This window comes from Dinoponera quadriceps, unplaced genomic scaffold (genome assembly GCF_001313825.1).
Source record: "Dinoponera quadriceps isolate SergipeBrazil2010 unplaced genomic scaffold, ASM131382v1 scaffold1425, whole genome shotgun sequence".
Taxonomy (NCBI): Eukaryota; Metazoa; Arthropoda; class Insecta; order Hymenoptera; family Formicidae; genus Dinoponera; species Dinoponera quadriceps.
In genome coordinates, this window is record NW_014555679.1 from 656,183 (window position 1) to 675,139 (window position 18,957).

The window sequence follows — 18,957 nt, forward strand, 5'->3', positions numbered from 1 at the left end:
ATCTATTTTCGTGAAGCTAACTGTGCCAGCAAAAACATCAAGGGTTCTGTCCTTTTTTTTTAAGAATGCGCGAATGTGCTCCGACGACAGATTCTTTCACGTATTCTCGGAGGAAAGATGTGTGCACATAAGGAAAGATCGATATAACATATATTTCATGCTGCTTGTTAAAATTTGATACGCTTACTCTAAATACTGGCGAAGTACACTATTAAATAAGACTCGGGGAAGAGGATCATTAGAGAACGCTTACGTTATCGACTGTTTTCCCTCATTAGGTCGTTGGTTTTACAGGTTTTAACAGTATCTCTCACTTTGTGTCTGAGAGTAATCTCTTTCGGAAGAAATATAGGTTCTATTCTAACTATAAAGGCTTATTTATTAAAGTGTTGCGAGAAAACAATTTAAATAACTTATCTTGAACCTAGAGGATGCAACAATGTTGTAACAATATTCCCATATTTCGCGCAGTATTCTCCTATCTAATCTATGTACCTGCATTCTGCACTCTCCGTCTTGATTTCCTGACCCTGCATCCTGTTCTCGGCTACTTCGTCATAACATGCCGGATACTTGCTCATGGCACTGACAGTGGCATTGACACTCGCGTAGACGCAGCGGATTCGATTGGAGAAACGCGTGTTCAATAATACGATACTGATAAGATCAGAGAGCATAATTATATACACTTCATGATCCGAAGAAATATTTTAATCGGTCAACGGAAATGATAATTAATGCGTTGAAATTTACTCTGTAGTATGTGTATCGCTCGCCGGCTCAGAACGTAATGTAACAAGTGCGAGTTTGACCGCCTTGATGTTTGGATCACTCAGCCGTTGAGTGGTGGGGAAACAACGGTCGATGATTGACGCGAGATAAGTTTTTATCCATTGTCTGTCGCCTGTCACGTATTTTTCCGTGGCTAAGTGTTACGTATATCACGAACACAGTGGAGTATCCGAATTAGGCGGGAACAGGATACTAGGTTGGGAAGTAAAAACGAAAAATGCTGGGCGCTGAGACGCAGGCAGCGATACGTCATACATCTCTCTGATGCGTGACATTATTTATTATATATAATATATTTCCCATTTCAGACGTTTGACAGATTTAATGAGAATAAAATAGAATAAAATAGGAAAATAAGAAGATACCTGAGTCTGTCAGTTAGTGTCTGACAAGTAAATCTCGCAAAATGTCAGACATCGATTTTTCTGAAATTTTTCACAGTTGTTTTAATATCAATATATGAAGGCATTTATCATTATTTTTAGCTCATATTGATTTTTCATTTTTTCCGAAACTTTTTTAGTTTTACGCATATATATAACGCATTTACATATATTTAAAGCAGTATTTCTTAAAACTAAATCTACCCGATTTTTTGAAACTTCGAAAAAATTTTAAAATCAATTTGCGCTAAAAATAATGATGGATAGAAAATAATAAATTTTTTCATACATTGACATGAAAAACAACTGTTCTGTGAGATTTAGTTATAAGAATCTCGTTCAGCGAAAATTAAGAGTCTAAATATATATGCCTACTATTTTTTATTTAATGTGTTGCGAAAAGATATTTTGAAGATTTATCTGCAATTTAAAGATTACAATAATGTTCCTTGCTCTGTGTGTTCTTACTTTTAGTCTTAATTTCGCGCAATGCGATCTATTCTTTATATTTCAGACCAATGCGATTGCTTCGTGTTTGCTTTAAATGAGCGAATGCACATACACGACGTGCATATACACGACAATATATGTTTCTGTACTGGTACTTATCGACTTCTTCAGCGGGGACAAAACGTAGACAACCACGATGCAAAGACTGAGTTTCCTTTGATCTCAGGATCGCCATAATGCAACGGACACGAGAAGCTCGGCACTCCCGACAATAATCCACGAGATATTCACTTTCGGCAATAATTTAACGATTTTCTACTACGACCACGCGTAACTCTTTCGGCACTCCCGATAATTCGCGTACCGGACTTCTTCTTGGCCGGTCGAAGCCATTTGGAGCAACGATATAACGATACGAACTTCGAATCGATATAGGAACGCGTGAAGCATCACTTGGCACTCCCGACGACCCGTTTCGCGAGACATTCACTTTCGGCGACTATTCAACGACATTTTCCATCACGAGCACGCGTGATTTACTCTCGGCACTACCGGCGACGACATTTCGCGCGCGAGAGTCACCGATAAGCCGAAATTGCGAAAAATACGAAACGGATTCTCGACACTGCCGCAGCTTTCTCCCACGCGCTTTATAACTGAACATCGCAGTGATTGAGTTTCTCGAAGTGTACGTGCAATTGACAGATACACTTCACTCGGTATTCTCATAACCTATCCCAAGAGACGTGCACTTTCGACGGTTGTTTTACGATAGTTCGTCATAATAAACGTATGGCACAATATTCTTGATGATAATCGGCGTATCAGATTCCTTTTTGATCGGTCGAAAGGCGATGCGGAGGAACGACCTAATGATTCGAGACGTAACGTCGCAACGTAACGAACGAGCGAAATATCGACACTTTCAACAATCCGATCACTTTTGGCGACTAATCGACGTTGCCGGCGGCGATATTTTGCGAGTGAGACTCGTTGACGGGCTGAAATCGCGGAAAATACCGAACGAATTCTTAAATCGCGCACTACCTTGGAGCAATATATACGAACTGAACATTGCAAAGGTTCTCGTAGCCTCGACATCACCGGCACAACGAGGGTCGAGATTATGGCGGTTTATATAAATATAAATCATTCTTAAAAATCAACTCTTAAATATGCCAAGTCTACTCGGGATGACCTTCATATCCGAAATATTAAAATAAACGCGCTCACGATGTCATGACAAAATTGTATCGCTACTTATCGTACAAAGAGCGTTTGTTACATCGGAGCCGTTGGAACGTCCAAACGATTCACCATGATGAAACGTCACCGTGACGTCACGGTGGTTAGCGTCGGGTTCGACTCGCGATCGCTCCATGCTCGTTGCATCTGTTTGCACGTCGAAAGTGAATCTCGCGCGCGAACGAGTGCCGGGTGTGTCGAATCCAATGACAGGCAATCATTTAGGCGTGTCGATCTGTTCGCGCATTTGACCGCGATGTGCCTTTAACCGGCGTCCAGCGCGTCACATCGGCAACATGGAGTCGTACGAGATAACGAGATAAACGCTCTGAAATTCGGCGTCTATGCTGCCCTACTTCGGTGAGTCTTTGTCTTTTATTCCATAATATGCAGTGTTGCTTTAAATCGCATGTGAATTGCGTGCGAGTATTTCTTTTTAAATTCCAAAAATATGCACTGGTTCAGCGACAAAGAACAGACCTAATGATGCTACATTGTACGCTGCAACTGTTTAAACATATCAGTGGCCGACGTCTCGTAAAGACGTCGGCCATTATTAACATCTCGTCGGCGTTTAAGGATATTCCGCGCGACGTTTCGTATTCAGACGCAATCAGTGCGCCATATTTCTCATGATAATGCGCATCTCTGTATCTCTTTTCGATACGGTAATACTGAAGTCGCATGTCTCTCGATAAGTTGCCGCGAATTTCGCGCGGGCGAGTCGCTCGCGCCCTCTCTTCCTCGTTCGTCAGCGTGTATCCGTCGGTAATATCATTCTCGACTCGGGAACAAGCGCGAAGCGGGCATTACCGTGCGCCTGCGCGCGCTCGCGTTGGCGTCACACGTTTACTTTCGAGTCGATAACGACGTCATGACGTATCCGTATGTATATACCAGCGGTATCGGAGTCGGTGACAATTACGTATCGACTCAATGACGTGTCCGGCGAAGAAAGAGACAAGATCAGCGATTACGGTATCTTACGCTCGACCCGCGACGGACAGACCGGGAAAGTCGGGCGCGAGGAAAGCGGCAAAGCAACGGAGAAGTGACGGGGTCTCGTGGCGGCGGCCAGAGGCTTCGCCGTATCAGCGACAGACGGCTCTAAAAGCATCGTCCGCGTTCGTTCGAATGGCAGAAGTGCATCGGCGACTGGTCACGTCGCCGCGCTCGCGCGACCAATCGTCGTCCGTCGGCGCGTACCACGTGATCGTAAAAATCGAAATGGTGGACGTATCGGGACGCAGGTTCCCGTGCGGAGACGAAGGACGATAAACTGGGCAAGGGCCCATCATCTGTGTCATCGGTATCGTGCGTTAATTAGCGCGGGGGAACGTGCTGTACGCGAGGCGCGACAGTGAGAGGATCACCCGCGATTTGGAGCGCGTCGCGGCCGCGGCCAGGCCGGTGCGGATCCGTACGTGGTGAGTGCCGATCGACGCGTGTTTACCGAAGTGTCAACCCGCCCGTATTGTAACGTGCACGCGTGTGTCTCCGTCGTCCGCCTGGGCCGCTCGGCCGAGGAAAACGGAGTCGCGGCTACGTGGTGTGAGCTGGCCCTGCGAGCGAACAAATCACGATTGCTGGTCTCTCTCGCAGCTTTCGGTGCGCTCAGCAGCAGGAGAGAGAAAGAGGACGAGAAAGAGAGAGGGAGACGAACTGACGGTCAGAGCGAAGGAGCGACAGAGAGAGAGGGAGAGAGAGAGAGAGAGGCGGAGGGAGGGAGGTAGAGCAAGAGAGAAAGAGAGGGATCTCGAGATCCGAGACTCTGGAAGCGGATGCGAAAGGGAAGAGAGAGATCGTCGGGCTCCGAGGACAGACGGCAGCCTTTTCACGCGGCGGGCTCCTGCCCGCAGCAGCATGTCCGAGTGCACACTGATCCGCTCGCTGTCAGAGGATGATGCGTCGTTGTGTGAACCCCACGACCCACGGAGAAGGTAACTCTACAAAAATATTCCGAGACCGTAGCGAGCGGACGCCTTCTGGCTCCGCGCGTAATGCACACACGCAAGAGAGCGAGTAAACGAGTGAGCACGCACGCACGCACGCACGCAAGCACGTCTCGCAACGATATACATTCCTCCGCGGTGATACCGCGCGTTCCGTGCCGTGTCTCACGGTTGCTCGTTCGCCAAGAAATTCCTAAGACTTTAAGCTCGGTTTATCGTGTTGACGTTTACGCTCGCGTCCCGGACAGACCCTGATCAGTGGCATAGTCCATGACCCGCCAATCCATGCGACAAGACGACGACGGAGTCTCCCTTCCGCGAGTGTCAGCCGTCAGCTCTCGCTCAGGACGGAGCGTATTGCGAATAAGTATGCCGTTTGGTTATCGCGTGCAACCCTTTGTGTGTACGCGCGAGGCGCGCGATCAATTCGAGAGCCCCTGGACCGCGACGGCCGAACGCTGTTTTTATTCCGGAGCGAACGGTGTTTTTCTCGTCGCCGTCGTCGTCGGGTGCGCGCAAGAGGGAGCGAGAGAAAGAGAGTGAAGCGGTTATTTGTGAGCGCGAAGCAGCCGGAAAAACGAGTCTCGGGGGCAGAAATGGGATATTTTTAAGTTCGGTTGACTTCACGAAACACGCGTGACACCGCGACGGACGACGACGACGAGGAGTTGAAGTCGCGAGATTCACCGCCGGTTAGATCGCGATTGATACACGGGGATTATATTTATCCGCTTCTGCTTTTAATAGCCGCTTTAATAACTCCCTCCCATATGATTTAAAGTGCGTTCTATCTTGACGGGCTTTAAAATAGAGATGCAATGCACCCGCTCTGTTCATTCTTATTATGTTGAACTTCAGTCCCCCTTCAACGAGACTACATCGTGTCTAAATTCAGAATTGGTTTATTTGACCGTGTAACTCGATCCTTTCCTATATTAACTCAAAGTTTCAACTTCCATGCTATTAGATGCTTGAAATACTTCGAGCGTCTGTATATATATATTTATATTGACTGAATCTATAAGTAATATTAAATGTCCATAGTGCAATCCAGTGTTTATTCCTTACGCAAATAGCTCACCGCCTCCAATGGTCTGATTGATACATTCATGTATATTTTTTTCAGATAGAGAATACCTTTCTGACTTAGAAAAAAGAGCTTTGTGCAATACATGGCAATGACACACAGGCTCACAATTGTAAACTGTCGCAATAAATATGCTGAAATACTCAGGAGGCATGAGAATGTTTACAATGTACTGTGAAGACCTTGGATTTTTGTCAGAACAAGGAAACTAAGTTACTGCCTGCCAACAATAGCACACCCACGCTTGTCACCTGTTCAGTGAATGTCGTGATGATAATAATTTAATGGCTGTCAGGAGGGTTCTAATGGACAGTCCATGTTAAACACATGATATTCAAATAAAACAGGCTATCCTATAGCTATGAAATACTCCTAACTCTTAATGAACAAATCAGGAACAAGGACCTATGAAATTGATTGAATCTATAAATCTAAAAAAAGAGTAAAAAATATAATTCTAACGACTCTATTTTACTACACTAATCATTATTAACCGATGGTTGGAATACTCTATGATATTCTGTCCTATGAATCGTGCGCTATTCTATAACGGATTTAAGAAGGACCTATTATAGGAAGAAATAATTTGGAAGGGCTTTACAATTTCTTATTAATATGCTTTACGACCAGAGAAGAGATATACTTGCAAATTTTTAATTTGTCACGCAGATTTATTTTTAAAACTATAATGATACATGTAATTAAAATTGATTGACTCTTGAGACTTGGCCAGCTGCAAGTGTATTTTTGGCAAGAGTAAATTGTATAATACAAATTACGGCGGATGCTACATATTATAATCGATACGTGTAAATAATCATAAACACTGATATCTTATATTATTGCAAATTTGTAAAACAAAATGTATAATAATTATTTTAAACGCTTAAATCAGTGGTTGTATATAACGAGTAAGCAAGAAGCAGTAGGAAAAGCGGCATATTTGAAATACTGTATAGATGATAGAGGACATACTTGTTAACCCTCATAAATACAAGGTACGTTATTGAATTACATCGATTTAATTCTTGGAACACTGTTCTATCCTTATAATTACGACTTTAGGGTTAAAAAAGATGGACAACTGTGGATCTGGAGTAGTGCAAGTATTTGTGGGTGAATGGAGCCCTGAATATGAGGCACTATCCATTAAAGCCACGAAGCAGACTTCATCGGCCGAGATAGTGGAATGTATTATCGAAAGACTCGGATTAGTTGACGCTTCTGTTTCGAACGGCTATGAGTTAGCAGAAGTAGTAGGAAATTCTGTTGGGCAGGAGTGCAAGGAAAGACGACTTGGCCCTACTGAGTGCCCGGTGGCACTCATGTTACTGTGGCCGAAAAATGCCGCCCAACAGGAATATTATAGGTCTCTATTAACGTCCTGATATAATAGCGTTATTTGATCGTTACTTGCTCAAAAGTGATTTCTCATTAAAGCAATCATTAAATATACGTTTGTACTTGCAGGTTTTACTTACGAAAGAAGCAGCCGGACTATTTATGGTCCGACAGTAGATTTCCTATGGATCCTCAACTTTTGAAGGACTATTTCAACAGATTCCTTTATCAACCACGTGACAAGGAATATCCGGATCTGTGCCAGCTTCCAGACCTGAACGAGCAAACGCTGTTGGACAACCTGAGAGCCAGGTTTCTGGCTGGCAACATATACACCTACGTTGGCAGCATACTGATTGCCTTGAATCCGTTCAAATTTTACCCTATCTACAATCCGAAATACGTGAAACTATATCAAAACAGAAGATTGGGGCCGGACATACCTCCGCATATATTTGCCATAGCCGATGCAGCTTATCATTGTATGCTCAAGGAGAAAAAGAATCAGTGTATCGTTATTAGCGGTGAGAGCGGTTCCGGTAAAACGGAATCGACGAACTTCTTGTTGCATCATTTGACGGCGCTCAGTCAGAAGGGTTCGCACGGTAGCGGAGTGGAGCAGACGATACTCAGCGCTGGTCCTGTCCTAGAAGCGTTTGGTAATGCGAAAACAGCGCACAACAATAACAGCAGTCGCTTCGGCAAATTTATTCAAGTAAACTATAAGGAAAATGGAATGGTCCATGGGTATGTGTTCTGCTATGTGAGAAAATATTTTATAATATATAGTATGATAAAGACGGAAGAGATGACCTTTCAAATGCATTATACAGTGCTGTGGTTCAAAAATATCTCTTGGAGAAATCAAGGATTGTCTCTCAAGGACGGAATGAAAGAAATTATCACGTGTTTTACTACCTGCTGGCTGGCGCGAGCGAGCAAGAAAAACAGCTGTTACACTTGGAGAGCTGTGATCGGTATAATTACTTAAATAAAAGCGGTTGTTACGGGCTGGAGAATATCGACGAGAGGCACGAGTTCTCACGATTGAAACAGTCCATGGAAATGGTGGGTTTCACACCAGAGAAGCAGAGGCGGCTCTTCGCAGTTTTGTCGGCGGTCCTTCTGTTAGGTAATTACCGAATAATCACGACAAGGTGTATCCAAATTAACTCTGCATTCTTAATTCAGGTAACGTCGAGTTTCATCCGAGAAAGTCGTATCACCATCACGACGAGGCTGTAGGTGTTAAGAATCCTGAAGTAGTTGCCCTGATATCGGAGCTTCTCAGAGTCAAGCAAGAAACTCTATTGGCGGCGCTTACAGCCAAACGTGCGAGAGCTTCCGGAGAAACTCTAGTTATTAATTATAGGCTTCCCGAGGCAATTGCGGCACGTGACGCCATGGCGAAGTGTCTGTACGGAGCTCTGTTCGATTGGATCGTGCTGCAGGTAATAGAAACAATTTCGACTGCGAAAACAAACATGCTTCTCTCATATTAATCGTGTATGCAATTATTGTATACATTATTATATTTTGTTTGCAGGTCAATCATGCATTGCTTTCTAAAAAGGACACCCTTAGAGACCATCAGGGCCATAGCATAGGTGTACTAGATATATTTGGCTTTGAGGATTTCAAAACATGCAACAGTTTCGAGCAACTTTGCATCAATTATGCGAACGAACAGCTGCAGCATTATTTTAATCAACATGTTTTCCAATACGAGCAACGAGAATATCGCAAGCAGGGCATCAGATGGACAGACATAGGATACAGCGACAACTCGGGATGCCTCAATCTCATCGAGGGAAAACCGAACGGTCTCCTGTGTCTCCTCGATGACCAGTGCAAGTCAGTATCATGATCTAGGCACGTTTTAAACTTTGTAAGATATATCCGATTATCTAATTTTACCTCACAGTTTTCCCGGCGCTACGAACGAGACGTTGCTGCAAAAATTTAACACTGTGCACAAAGAGAATCCGTTCTACGAGGCGCCCCAGCGCCGAGAAGCGGCGTTCGTTGTACGTCATTATGCCGGCTCGGTTAAGTACCAAGCCGCCAATATGCGAGAAAAGAATCTAGACTTGATGCGACCTGACGGTGTAGTCGGAGTTCTGAAAAACTCGTCCCTCGCTTTCGTGCGAGAATTAGTCGGCGCCGACCCGGTCGCCGTGTTCAGATGGGCCATACTGCGAGCCTTCTTTCGCGCTCACTTTGCATTTCAAGAGGCTGGCCGAGCGCACAGGCACGGCAGAGGTACGAGTTGAATTATAATACGTTGTATCGGTTGGCGTCGCCGATTAATACAAAGAACTAATGAAAATCTTCTTTTCCTTTCAGTTGACGGAAACAAGACGTCCGTACAAAATAGATACAGAACGCCCAACGAGAACTTAATAAGGTAACGTTTGAATTTTCCATCGATATTTCTATTCTAATAGTATCTCTATATATGAACGGTAATAAGAGAAAGTATCGAACGCTTCCACCTGTAACCTATATAACAGAGCAACATATATTAGTATTACATTGGTAACTGTAAGAAGAAAGTGCTGATGTTGTTGCGCTTGTTTCTTGACTATGTTTGGTCTGTATATTGTCTCACCTACAGAGTATGAATCTACGTTGTGCGTCAATAATACATGCATCACGCTGACGGAGTTTCTGTGTTCTATAAATTAAGGCGAATCTTTTATTATATTTATATTGGCTATATATTGTCTTTTGTCCCTTTGTAGCCATCTTGTGACGTTGTCGGCCGTCAATCTAACTATTAACCGAATTGCGTAAGTGGTCTTTTGATCCACTGTATGTGTCATTTTGGCGAATGTTACATTTTGTTGACGCGTCCCATGGATTTACAACATCGTAACATGTTAGCGTACATTAATGACCAGTGAAACTCGATCTCGGATAACTTAATGAACGCGAAACACACCCGTGTATATGAGCCGTGTAAAATTTGTAAATCCATATTATTCTATTCCAATTCTGTCTATGTGTCTACAGGTTTTATTTGGATTTATGTTTGCACCTCTCGTGTTTTTAGCCGTATAATTAGAATGCAACATTTTCATGACATATTCGCTATATGATTATTACATTCTACCATTTTATGATGCTCTTGCTATTCTACCTGGGCATGTTTCATGACGCAAGACCAAGTTTATGTTCTATATACAGTTCATGTTGTAATCATCTCTCTTCCTCTCTCTATCTCAATTGTTCTCTTTTTATATTTGAATCACTCATCAATCGACAATATATTCTTCGTGGGCATCATATATATATATATATATACATATAAAGCTCGGTGCAATCGAAAAACATCAGGAAAAAGAAGCGTACCAGGGATACATTTCTATATATTAAATGATGTTCTTAGTTAAATTAATCGTAAGAAACATCGTCGATCACGACAACTAAGAATCAGAGAATTTTTCAGTTCGCACAAACACACTCGTCCGCCGAGTTATCAGAAGCAGCGCAGTGTATGCTTACCACCGACCGCTCCTTCCGCCACATTACCTCCTATACAAATCGAAAACAACGACAATATAAACAACAATCGCCTATCGTGGCCACAGTTTAGAAACATTAATCAGACGCAACACCCGTCGAACGTTACATCGGCGAAGGGTTACGTAATACGGGGCAGGGAAGACCAGCCCTATAGTAATAATAAATTCAGACGAGATACTCACACACCGCTAGAGAGGGTGCTTCCAAAAGACGAAGCGAACGTCATGGAACGCGCTAATCAGATCGTCATGTATGTAAAACGTATCTACTCGATACTCAATTAACAATGTAATTTTAAGCCGCAGAAATTTACTGCCCTTTACGAAAAAAGATAGTATATACGCTCGAATAGCGATATATCGGATGGTGACGGGTTTCCTTTTCGTAGGTAATAGTACTTTTGTAGGCAATTGATATGCAAAACTGTACCGTGGCTTTATTCTCACCTCTTTCTCTTGATTTCTTCAACGACATTACCGCTGCATTATTCTGTTTTTCTTTTAAAAAACCTTACTCTATGTTTCATCGTAAGACCATTTGTCATTAGATCTATCGTTTATCGTTCGTCGATCTTGCAGTCTTGTTCTAGATATGCCACTTAACGATGATTGCTGCATGCTAAATGTTTTTTGCTGTAATTTCGAAAGAAATAACAATTCTTACAAAGTATGCATATGTCTATTTAGAGTACTGGCTGCTGTTACGATTATGCGAATATATTTGTATAGTACACGATGCAAACGTAACACTAACTGATGAAATATCTTTGTTATCCTGATCGCAGATTAATAACAATAAGAGAATCTCTACATTAACATAACATTACATGTTATTTATACACTGTCATCATAACAATATTTGTCTGTCGGATGTTTCCCAAGATATTGGAGTAGGTATAGTTGAGCTTGCTATATTTCTCACCATGACGACTATTTTCTACCGCGTCGAATCACGCTCTGCCAATTTTCTATTACCTTGTATTCTATCTTGTACATTAGATATATATTTCCAATACGTATCGTTAGCGATAGTAGAATGTGATTAGAGTGTGACTCCTTCTCCTGTGCACAAAATACGCACGTGTACGCACAAGCTATCGCGTGTGCATTTACATCGAGCGTATCATGTGATATGTTAGGAATAAGAATGACAATTGAAAAAAATTGATAAAGAAAAGCGAGAACAGGAGAAGGAATGCATACGTTACGTGGCACCGAGATGATTACGTATTTTAGCACGGAAACCTTTACAGGAAAAACAAATCGTTCCGGCCGAGGGAACGCGGCAAAAAGGGTTTGAAAAATCTACAAACTGTGAAGACGCTCGCCGGGAGGACTCAGAGTTACGGTACCGGGCCCGGGAAGGCCAGGAAACAGCCGATGACAGTATCCGCGCAATTCCAACAGAGCTTGCACAGTCTGATGGACACTCTGAATCAGGCTAATCCTTTCTTCATCAGGTGTATCAAAAGCAACGCGAATAAAGTTCCGAACGAATTCGACGAGGAAACGGTGCAACGACAGTTGCGCTACACGGGAATGTTGGAGACCGTCAGAATAAGGCAGGCTGGCTTCAACGTGCGACTGACGTACGAGGAATTCATACAGCTGTATCGAATGCTGCTTCCCAAGGGCCTTCTGAGCTCCCAGTCCGACGTGAGAGACTTCTTGTTGACTCTCAATCTCAATCGGGACAATTATCAGCTGGGCACCACAAAGGTCTTCCTCAGAGAGTCCGAGAAGATCAAGCTTGACATTGAACTGCATCAACAAATCATAACGAGCATCACCACGATACAGAAATGGTTCCGTGCCTGTCTGGAGAGGAGGAAATTCCTCCGGCTGAAGAATGCTGTTGTTCAAATACAATCCTTCTGGAGGATGGTCACCGCGCAGAGACTCGCCCAAGTGATCCGCGCGAGAACAGAGGCCGTATTGCACATACAGACCGCTTGGAGGATGTACAAACAGCATAGTTGGTTTAAGAAGCTGAAGTCATGCGCGGTCACCTTCCAAGCATACGTTAGAGGCAATAACGCCAGAAAGAGGTTCAGTGAATTGAAGAAGCAGAAAAGGCCAGATAAACTTCAAGAGATCAAAGAGCCCGAGGAGTTCAAGCAGCTTTGTTACCGACATCTTATATATGACAACAAAGTGTGCGCCAAAGATCGGGACAGCGAAGAGTAAGTGACGTTTACGTATATTGTGCATGATGTAAAAAATATTTTCTTGTTATTTTTACTGTGATTATTATCGTCTTTTCTCTTTTAATACATAGGCCGTTTGCGGAAGATCGCAGTCTGACGGATTACGGTGTGTCTCCTCGGAAAGTCGAATCTCAGAACCGGTTGACGCCGGCAAGGTAGGTGCTGAAATTCTATATTCTATAGAAAAAAGAGAGAGAACCGTCGCGAAATTCATCGGTCTACTTGCAGGAGTGATAACGTCCATCGAGAGGGCGCGGTGGATACGAGCATCTCGTATTCCAAACGGAAGCTCACGCCAAACAAGCGAATCCTGCACGAACCGTTGAAGACCACGGAAACGTATCACTCTGATGAAATTGCGGAACGCAAGAGCAGCCTTGAGAGCTTGACGAGTCTGAGGAGCTACGAATCTCAAGCCAGCATCAACAGCTCCGAGTCGCAAGATAACTCGAGCTCGAAACCAGTGCCGAGCACGAGGACGAAGCGCGGCGATCACTCGCCGGTGGTCGCGTCGAATGTGAACTTGATGAACGCGTCCAGTCGGCTCTCTTCGGTCAGCAGAAGAACCGACAGCTCCTCGACGGGGTACAGCGACGGCGAGACCGAGAGCGAGACGCTCAACGTCGTGCAGAGCGCCCCGCCGGTCTTCAACACCAGCCCGCCGTTTCACAGTTCGCGCGAGATGAAGTATCACCCATCCAACGTGAATCTGGCGCACAGTCCGAATTCGGAGATTTGGCGGCGCAGAGTGGACTATTCGCCCGCTAATTATGGTGACTACTTCATGTTGGTGCCCCCGAAAGCGACCGTCACTCGTTCCCCGAACGTTTCCCACTATAAGAACGTGACCGACGGCGTGTTCGAGTCGACCCGACAGCAAGAGAAGCCGAACGAAGCGGCGAACTTCAACGTCAAGCTCGACACGAGCGATCGATTCGTACAGATGGAGAACTTGGCGAGCTCCAGGCAGCAACGTAGACTCAGTGACAACAGCGTACCTGATGAAAGAACGGAGAACGTTCCGCCGGCGAAACGGGACCACATACACGGACCTATGAAGAACGTGAAAGACCTCGGCTACTTGCGGCGACAGAACTCGGAAGGAGACACCTCGACGAAGGTGGTGGATGTCGCCAATGAAGACGGTGCTTTGAAGAGTTCTTTGATGAGGGGCTCGTCTCCGAAGGAGAAGAACTCACGATCGAAGGAAAAACATGAGCCGGATGTACCGGTGAGAAGCGCCAGACGGAACAGGCCGTCGAGGGAGGTCCAGTGCCGATCCATGGGCGAGAGCGTGACTGAGGCGAACACCGAGACGCGAAATCTCTTCCTCGGCACGATCAAGGAAAGCGACTTGAACAAAACGTCGCACGTATGGTCCCGGAAAGATTACTCGCACGAGGCTACGTCCAGATCCGTCACCGATTGGCCCATAAATAAGAACGAGGCCGCGTACAAAGGGCAACAGCCTGGTAAACGTATGAGATCCAACGCTATCACGAATCTTGAGCTAAGGAGACGAAACTCGGACCCGGCTACGAAGATCTCGGGCTTGAACGAGGACAAGATAGGTTCGGACACCAGTCCCAACGACATGAAACTCGCCCCTGCCATGAACCTTCTCGAATGGAAGGGCAATCTGTTCACCCTGGCCGGTCATCGCTTCAGGAAGGTCGCGAGATTCTCGAAGGACGACGTATGCGTGTGTTGCTCCGAGAAGATGGACGCGTTCGTGACGCAGGGTTACAAGTGCATCGACTGCAAGCAGTTGTATCACGTGAAGTGCATTCAAAACGGTGGAGTGCTGAAGATGCCGTGTATATCGGCCAACACACCGAACAGACGGAAAAATAGAAAGCCACCGCGCACACCGTACGACACTACGAAGCAGACGGTGGCGTCCAAGTTCAGTTTGACCGGCACCTCCGCCTTCTCCGACAGCACGGACAAGATCATTTCCGATGCCAAGGAGTTGGCACTGATGCAAGACTTCATTACCAAGAAGATCTACATCATGGAGGGGCAGGAGGAGGGACGGAAGCCGAGCGAGGTGGACCGTGTTTTCAAGCACGCTCTCAGGAAGTTCAAGGATGACCTGGTGATCACGTATAGCGTCGCCATTCATCAGCAAGGCGTGGAGGGCAACATCAAGTACACCGACTTGATCGCCAACTTTCTTCACGTTATGGAGACCGTCTGCAAGCAGGAGAACACGAGGGAAGATTTCCCGGTAACGATGGGTGTGAATGCATTCAGGGGCTTCATGAATGAATTCATGACGATCGTTAAAACCGAGGCCCCCGAGAAGCAAAGCAAGAGCAAACGGAAGAAGGAGAAGAAGCGGAAGCAGGAGGAGCCCATACGGCACGGCAATCACATGTTCCAGTTGACTATTATCAACATACCGACCGCCTGCGAGGTCTGCACGTCCTTCTTCATGTGGCCGATCGAGCGAGGACTCGTTTGCCAAAGTAAGTAATTCCGCCCGCGCGACACAGACGTATACTTTTCCACTCGACGATCTCTAATCGTGATAAACGTATTCTACTTTCAGACTGCAAGCTGACGTGTCATAAGAAATGCTACATGAAGGCGGCGGCAGAATGCGGCAAGGAAGGCTCGCTATCGGACACCAACTCGCGCAAGGTGTTCGGCGTGCCGCTCTACAAACTGGACTGCGGTGACGGTAAAGTGCCGCTCGTAGTAGATCGTCTGATCACGACAATCGAGATGCACGGTCTCTACACCGAAGGTATATACCGAAAGAGCGGCGTCAGTTCCAAGGTAAGGGAGCTCAAGATGAAGATGGACGAGGGCGACTTGGAGAAAGTGGACTTCGAGAACTATCAAGTGCACGTATTAGCTGCGGTACTGAAGAGCTTCTTCAGGGACATGCCGGAACCGTTGCTGACCTACGAGTATTACGACGACTTCCTGCACGCGGCCAATTTGACGGACCCGCACGACAGGATCAGCACGCTCTTTGCCATACTGAAGAAGCTACCGAAGCCGAATTTTGATCTGATGGAACGCCTGATCGTCCATCTGGCGCGAGTGGCGCGGCACGAGGTGGATAACAGAATGTCGCCGTCGGCTTTGGCCATAGTCTTCGCGCCGTGTATCCTCCGGACGAACAGGACGTTGCCCGCGCAAGACTCCCTTCAAGACGTGGGTAGGCAGACACGTTGCGTCGAGACGATCGTGCAGGAGAAATTGCGGGTCGTCAGGGCGACGTTGGCGGACATTAATACCCTGGAGTCCGCCTGTCACACGGCGACTCATAGACTGTCCAGTCTACGATCGTCCAAGATCTTCAGTCCGGAGGAACTAAACGCGGCCACTCCGAGCGTCGCGGGTAGAGGAGGCGCGATGGATCGCGACAGAGATCGAGGGGACGAAGAAGAGGAGTTACTCGGTCACATACAAGAGATTCAGAAGGAAAAGGCTCTCTTGACATCCACCCTACCTAGTTTGACGAGGGCTTCCTCGGATGACGATCTCCTCCTGTCGGCCACGGATTTGGACGACGGATCCCTCGACGATCTTCTGCCGCCTTCCGCTGGTAAGTACCTCTGAAATATTTGATCACGAGTGATTAGCAGAGTATTTTGATATAATGATGCGATACGTTGGTTTTTCCTGGAAGATCTGTCAAAGATAGCATTTTTGGATTGCTTCTTTTATCATTTTATTGTTACTCTAGCGAGCTGAGAGAATAAACGAAGAAACGAATTGTGCAAATAAAAGCATGCGCATATTAAGATGATTGAGAAAATGCTGCAAATTGCTATTTTCGAGATAAATTCGCTTTACATTAGTGGCAGGTAGTGGTTGGTTGTTAGGTTTAAGTAAGGTTTTGCTTTTATTAATCGCAGACGGACTCGTAAGGAAGAAGCCCATTCAAAGGCAGAGTTCGGCAGACAATACGTTTCCGACGATTATCAATATTGACGAGGACATGGTAATGGTATAAACATCGGCCGCGAATAACGTTTCACATGCGTTCTAAACGGTATAGTAGTGCGAAAGATGGTGCGAGATGGTGTCGTGTGTTAGGGCAAGGAATCAACGACCCCTATCGCTAAATAACTCATGACTCAGCGAATTATTAGTGTTTTGACTCATTAGTAGACGCAATTCTAGATAGCTCTCGTAATTTGTTGACTCCGTAAAAAAGTTTAACTGTGCGACTGAAATCATTTCGTTCTCTTGTCGTCGAAGCCAGTAGAGAGAGATGTCCGATACGCTAATCCCATACGATACGTGTGTGTGTGTATGTGTGTGTGTGTGTGTGTGCGCGCGCGCGCGCGTGCAAGAAAGGAAGAGAGAGAGAGATGAGAACCGCACAAATTTTACTTTCGCCACTTGATTTTATTCGCAATGCATTCCTCTTTTCGAAGACTGTATATTTATCGAGTATTCGTCAAATATTCATCGAATATTTAGGCAAGCATAAGTATTCATCGAATATTTTGGCAACGTTTTCGTTCGTTCGTAATAAATCGTCAAATAAGAGCTTTACTCGACGCGCCGCTTTACACGTTTTAAACGTAAGAAATAAGAATATAAGAAAAAAAATTAGAAAGTATTTTTAAAGAAAGAAAAAAACACTCTTACATATATTTTAATAAGTTTCCTTCCAACCATGTCGACCGGGAGAGTCATATACCGAATTGCTTGTTTTACAAATTTACGTTCGTAAGAAATGTAATTTTCCTCGCGATCGAATATCGGAGAGCTTTTCCATACGTAATTCATTGTTGCATCGTAGTTGCGATTCTCGATAAAGAAAAAAAAATGTATTTCTTCTTTTTACGGGAAAGATTGTTTTCCAACTTATTGCGCATGGATGCGCCTGTTCCTTTAGAACTATTCGTCTAACGTTTAGTAGATCTGTCACTTCAACCATCTCTTCCCAAAAGATCTACTTGTCACGTTTCGAATAGAATCGCTAATCGACTACCTCGAATTCCTGCATGATGTTTTATTGTTTTCCGTTACGATTATTCCGACAAAACAATAGTTGGTTACGGTATCTTCTAAGTACTGACGCAGGGATTTGAGGGACGGCCGAGAGAGAAAGAGAGTGAATGTGTATGTGTGTGTGCGTGAGAGGGAGAGAGAGAGAGAGAGAGAGAGAGAGAGAGGAGAGAAAGAAAGATAGAAGAAGATAGAAAAAAAGAGGAAACCAAAATGTAGTTTGTACATATTATGCAATATAACAATTTCGTAATAATCTGTTATTATTGTTAAATTTACGCGAGGAGCGTTAACAAGATTATAAACATTTCTACCGTCGATATTCGTTGTAGGAATAACATGTCGAAAATCGGGTCTCTACCGGTTTTAGTTCGCCGAATCAATCTTTATTCGATGCATTTTCTTTCGCGTTTAGGAACGCCTAAGCATGTGCATAGCATAAGTAATAACAAGAAATACACACACGCACATGCACAGACACACGTTAGATATGAGTACTTATGTACATACTCAAATTCGCGCGCGGAGTTGATCGAGCTGCTTCGCCCGGATTTTACGTATTTTTTCTTTCAATTTTTTCCTTTTCTTATTTTTTTATAGATTTCGTTTTAATTTTCGTATGTTACCGTCAACACGCGTCTTAGATTTCTTAGAAGTCGACTGTCTCTCATCCTTTTCTTTTTTTCCTTTTTCTTCTCGTGGCTTCACCATCTTCGTTCCCATTGTCCATCCGTAACGAATTTGTAACTCATGCTGCTTCGCGACAGTCCGAAAAATCGACCACGGAGAAAGAAAAGGGGCGAAAGAGATTTCGATCTGGCGTAATAGAAAGTCTCTATCCAATAAGGATAATCAGATCAGGTTCCCCGCTTGCGTACCGCGAATTTAATTGAATTCCCCCGCGAATTAATAGTTACGCCTGATGATGATCCTGGGTAGAATCGGTCAGTGAATCGAATCTACCTGCCTTCGTTTCTTCCCCCCCCCCCCCCC

The 18,957-nt window shown here is 44.9% G+C and overlaps 1 protein-coding gene across 3 annotated transcripts; it reads left to right on the plus strand.

Moving 5' to 3' along the window:
- Window positions 1-4,115: 4,115 nt before the first annotated feature.
- On the plus strand, window positions 4,116-18,942 carry LOC106745174 (unconventional myosin-IXa-like). Of its 3 annotated transcripts, none has more exons than XM_014620521.1 (15): window positions 4,116-4,810; window positions 5,949-6,907; window positions 6,975-7,278; window positions 7,380-7,997; window positions 8,084-8,382; window positions 8,442-8,701; window positions 8,797-9,104; window positions 9,175-9,512; window positions 9,597-9,657; window positions 9,995-10,042; window positions 12,031-12,960; window positions 13,056-13,139; window positions 13,213-15,455; window positions 15,539-16,546; window positions 16,860-18,942. In XM_014620521.1, the coding sequence occupies exons 3-15, from the start codon at window positions 6,986-6,988 to the stop codon at window positions 16,955-16,957; spliced, it is 6,588 nt and encodes a 2,195-aa protein (XP_014476007.1). In that variant the 5' UTR covers window positions 4,116-4,810; window positions 5,949-6,907; window positions 6,975-6,985; the 3' UTR covers window positions 16,958-18,942. The 3 variants fall into 3 exon arrangements, with proteins under 3 accessions (XP_014476007.1, XP_014476006.1, XP_014476008.1); XM_014620520.1 differs by lacking the exon at window positions 9,995-10,042 and adding an exon at window positions 10,702-11,028; XM_014620522.1 differs by lacking the exon at window positions 9,995-10,042 and having other exon boundaries at window positions 16,860-16,957.
- The last annotated feature ends 15 nt before the right edge of the window (window positions 18,943-18,957 follow it).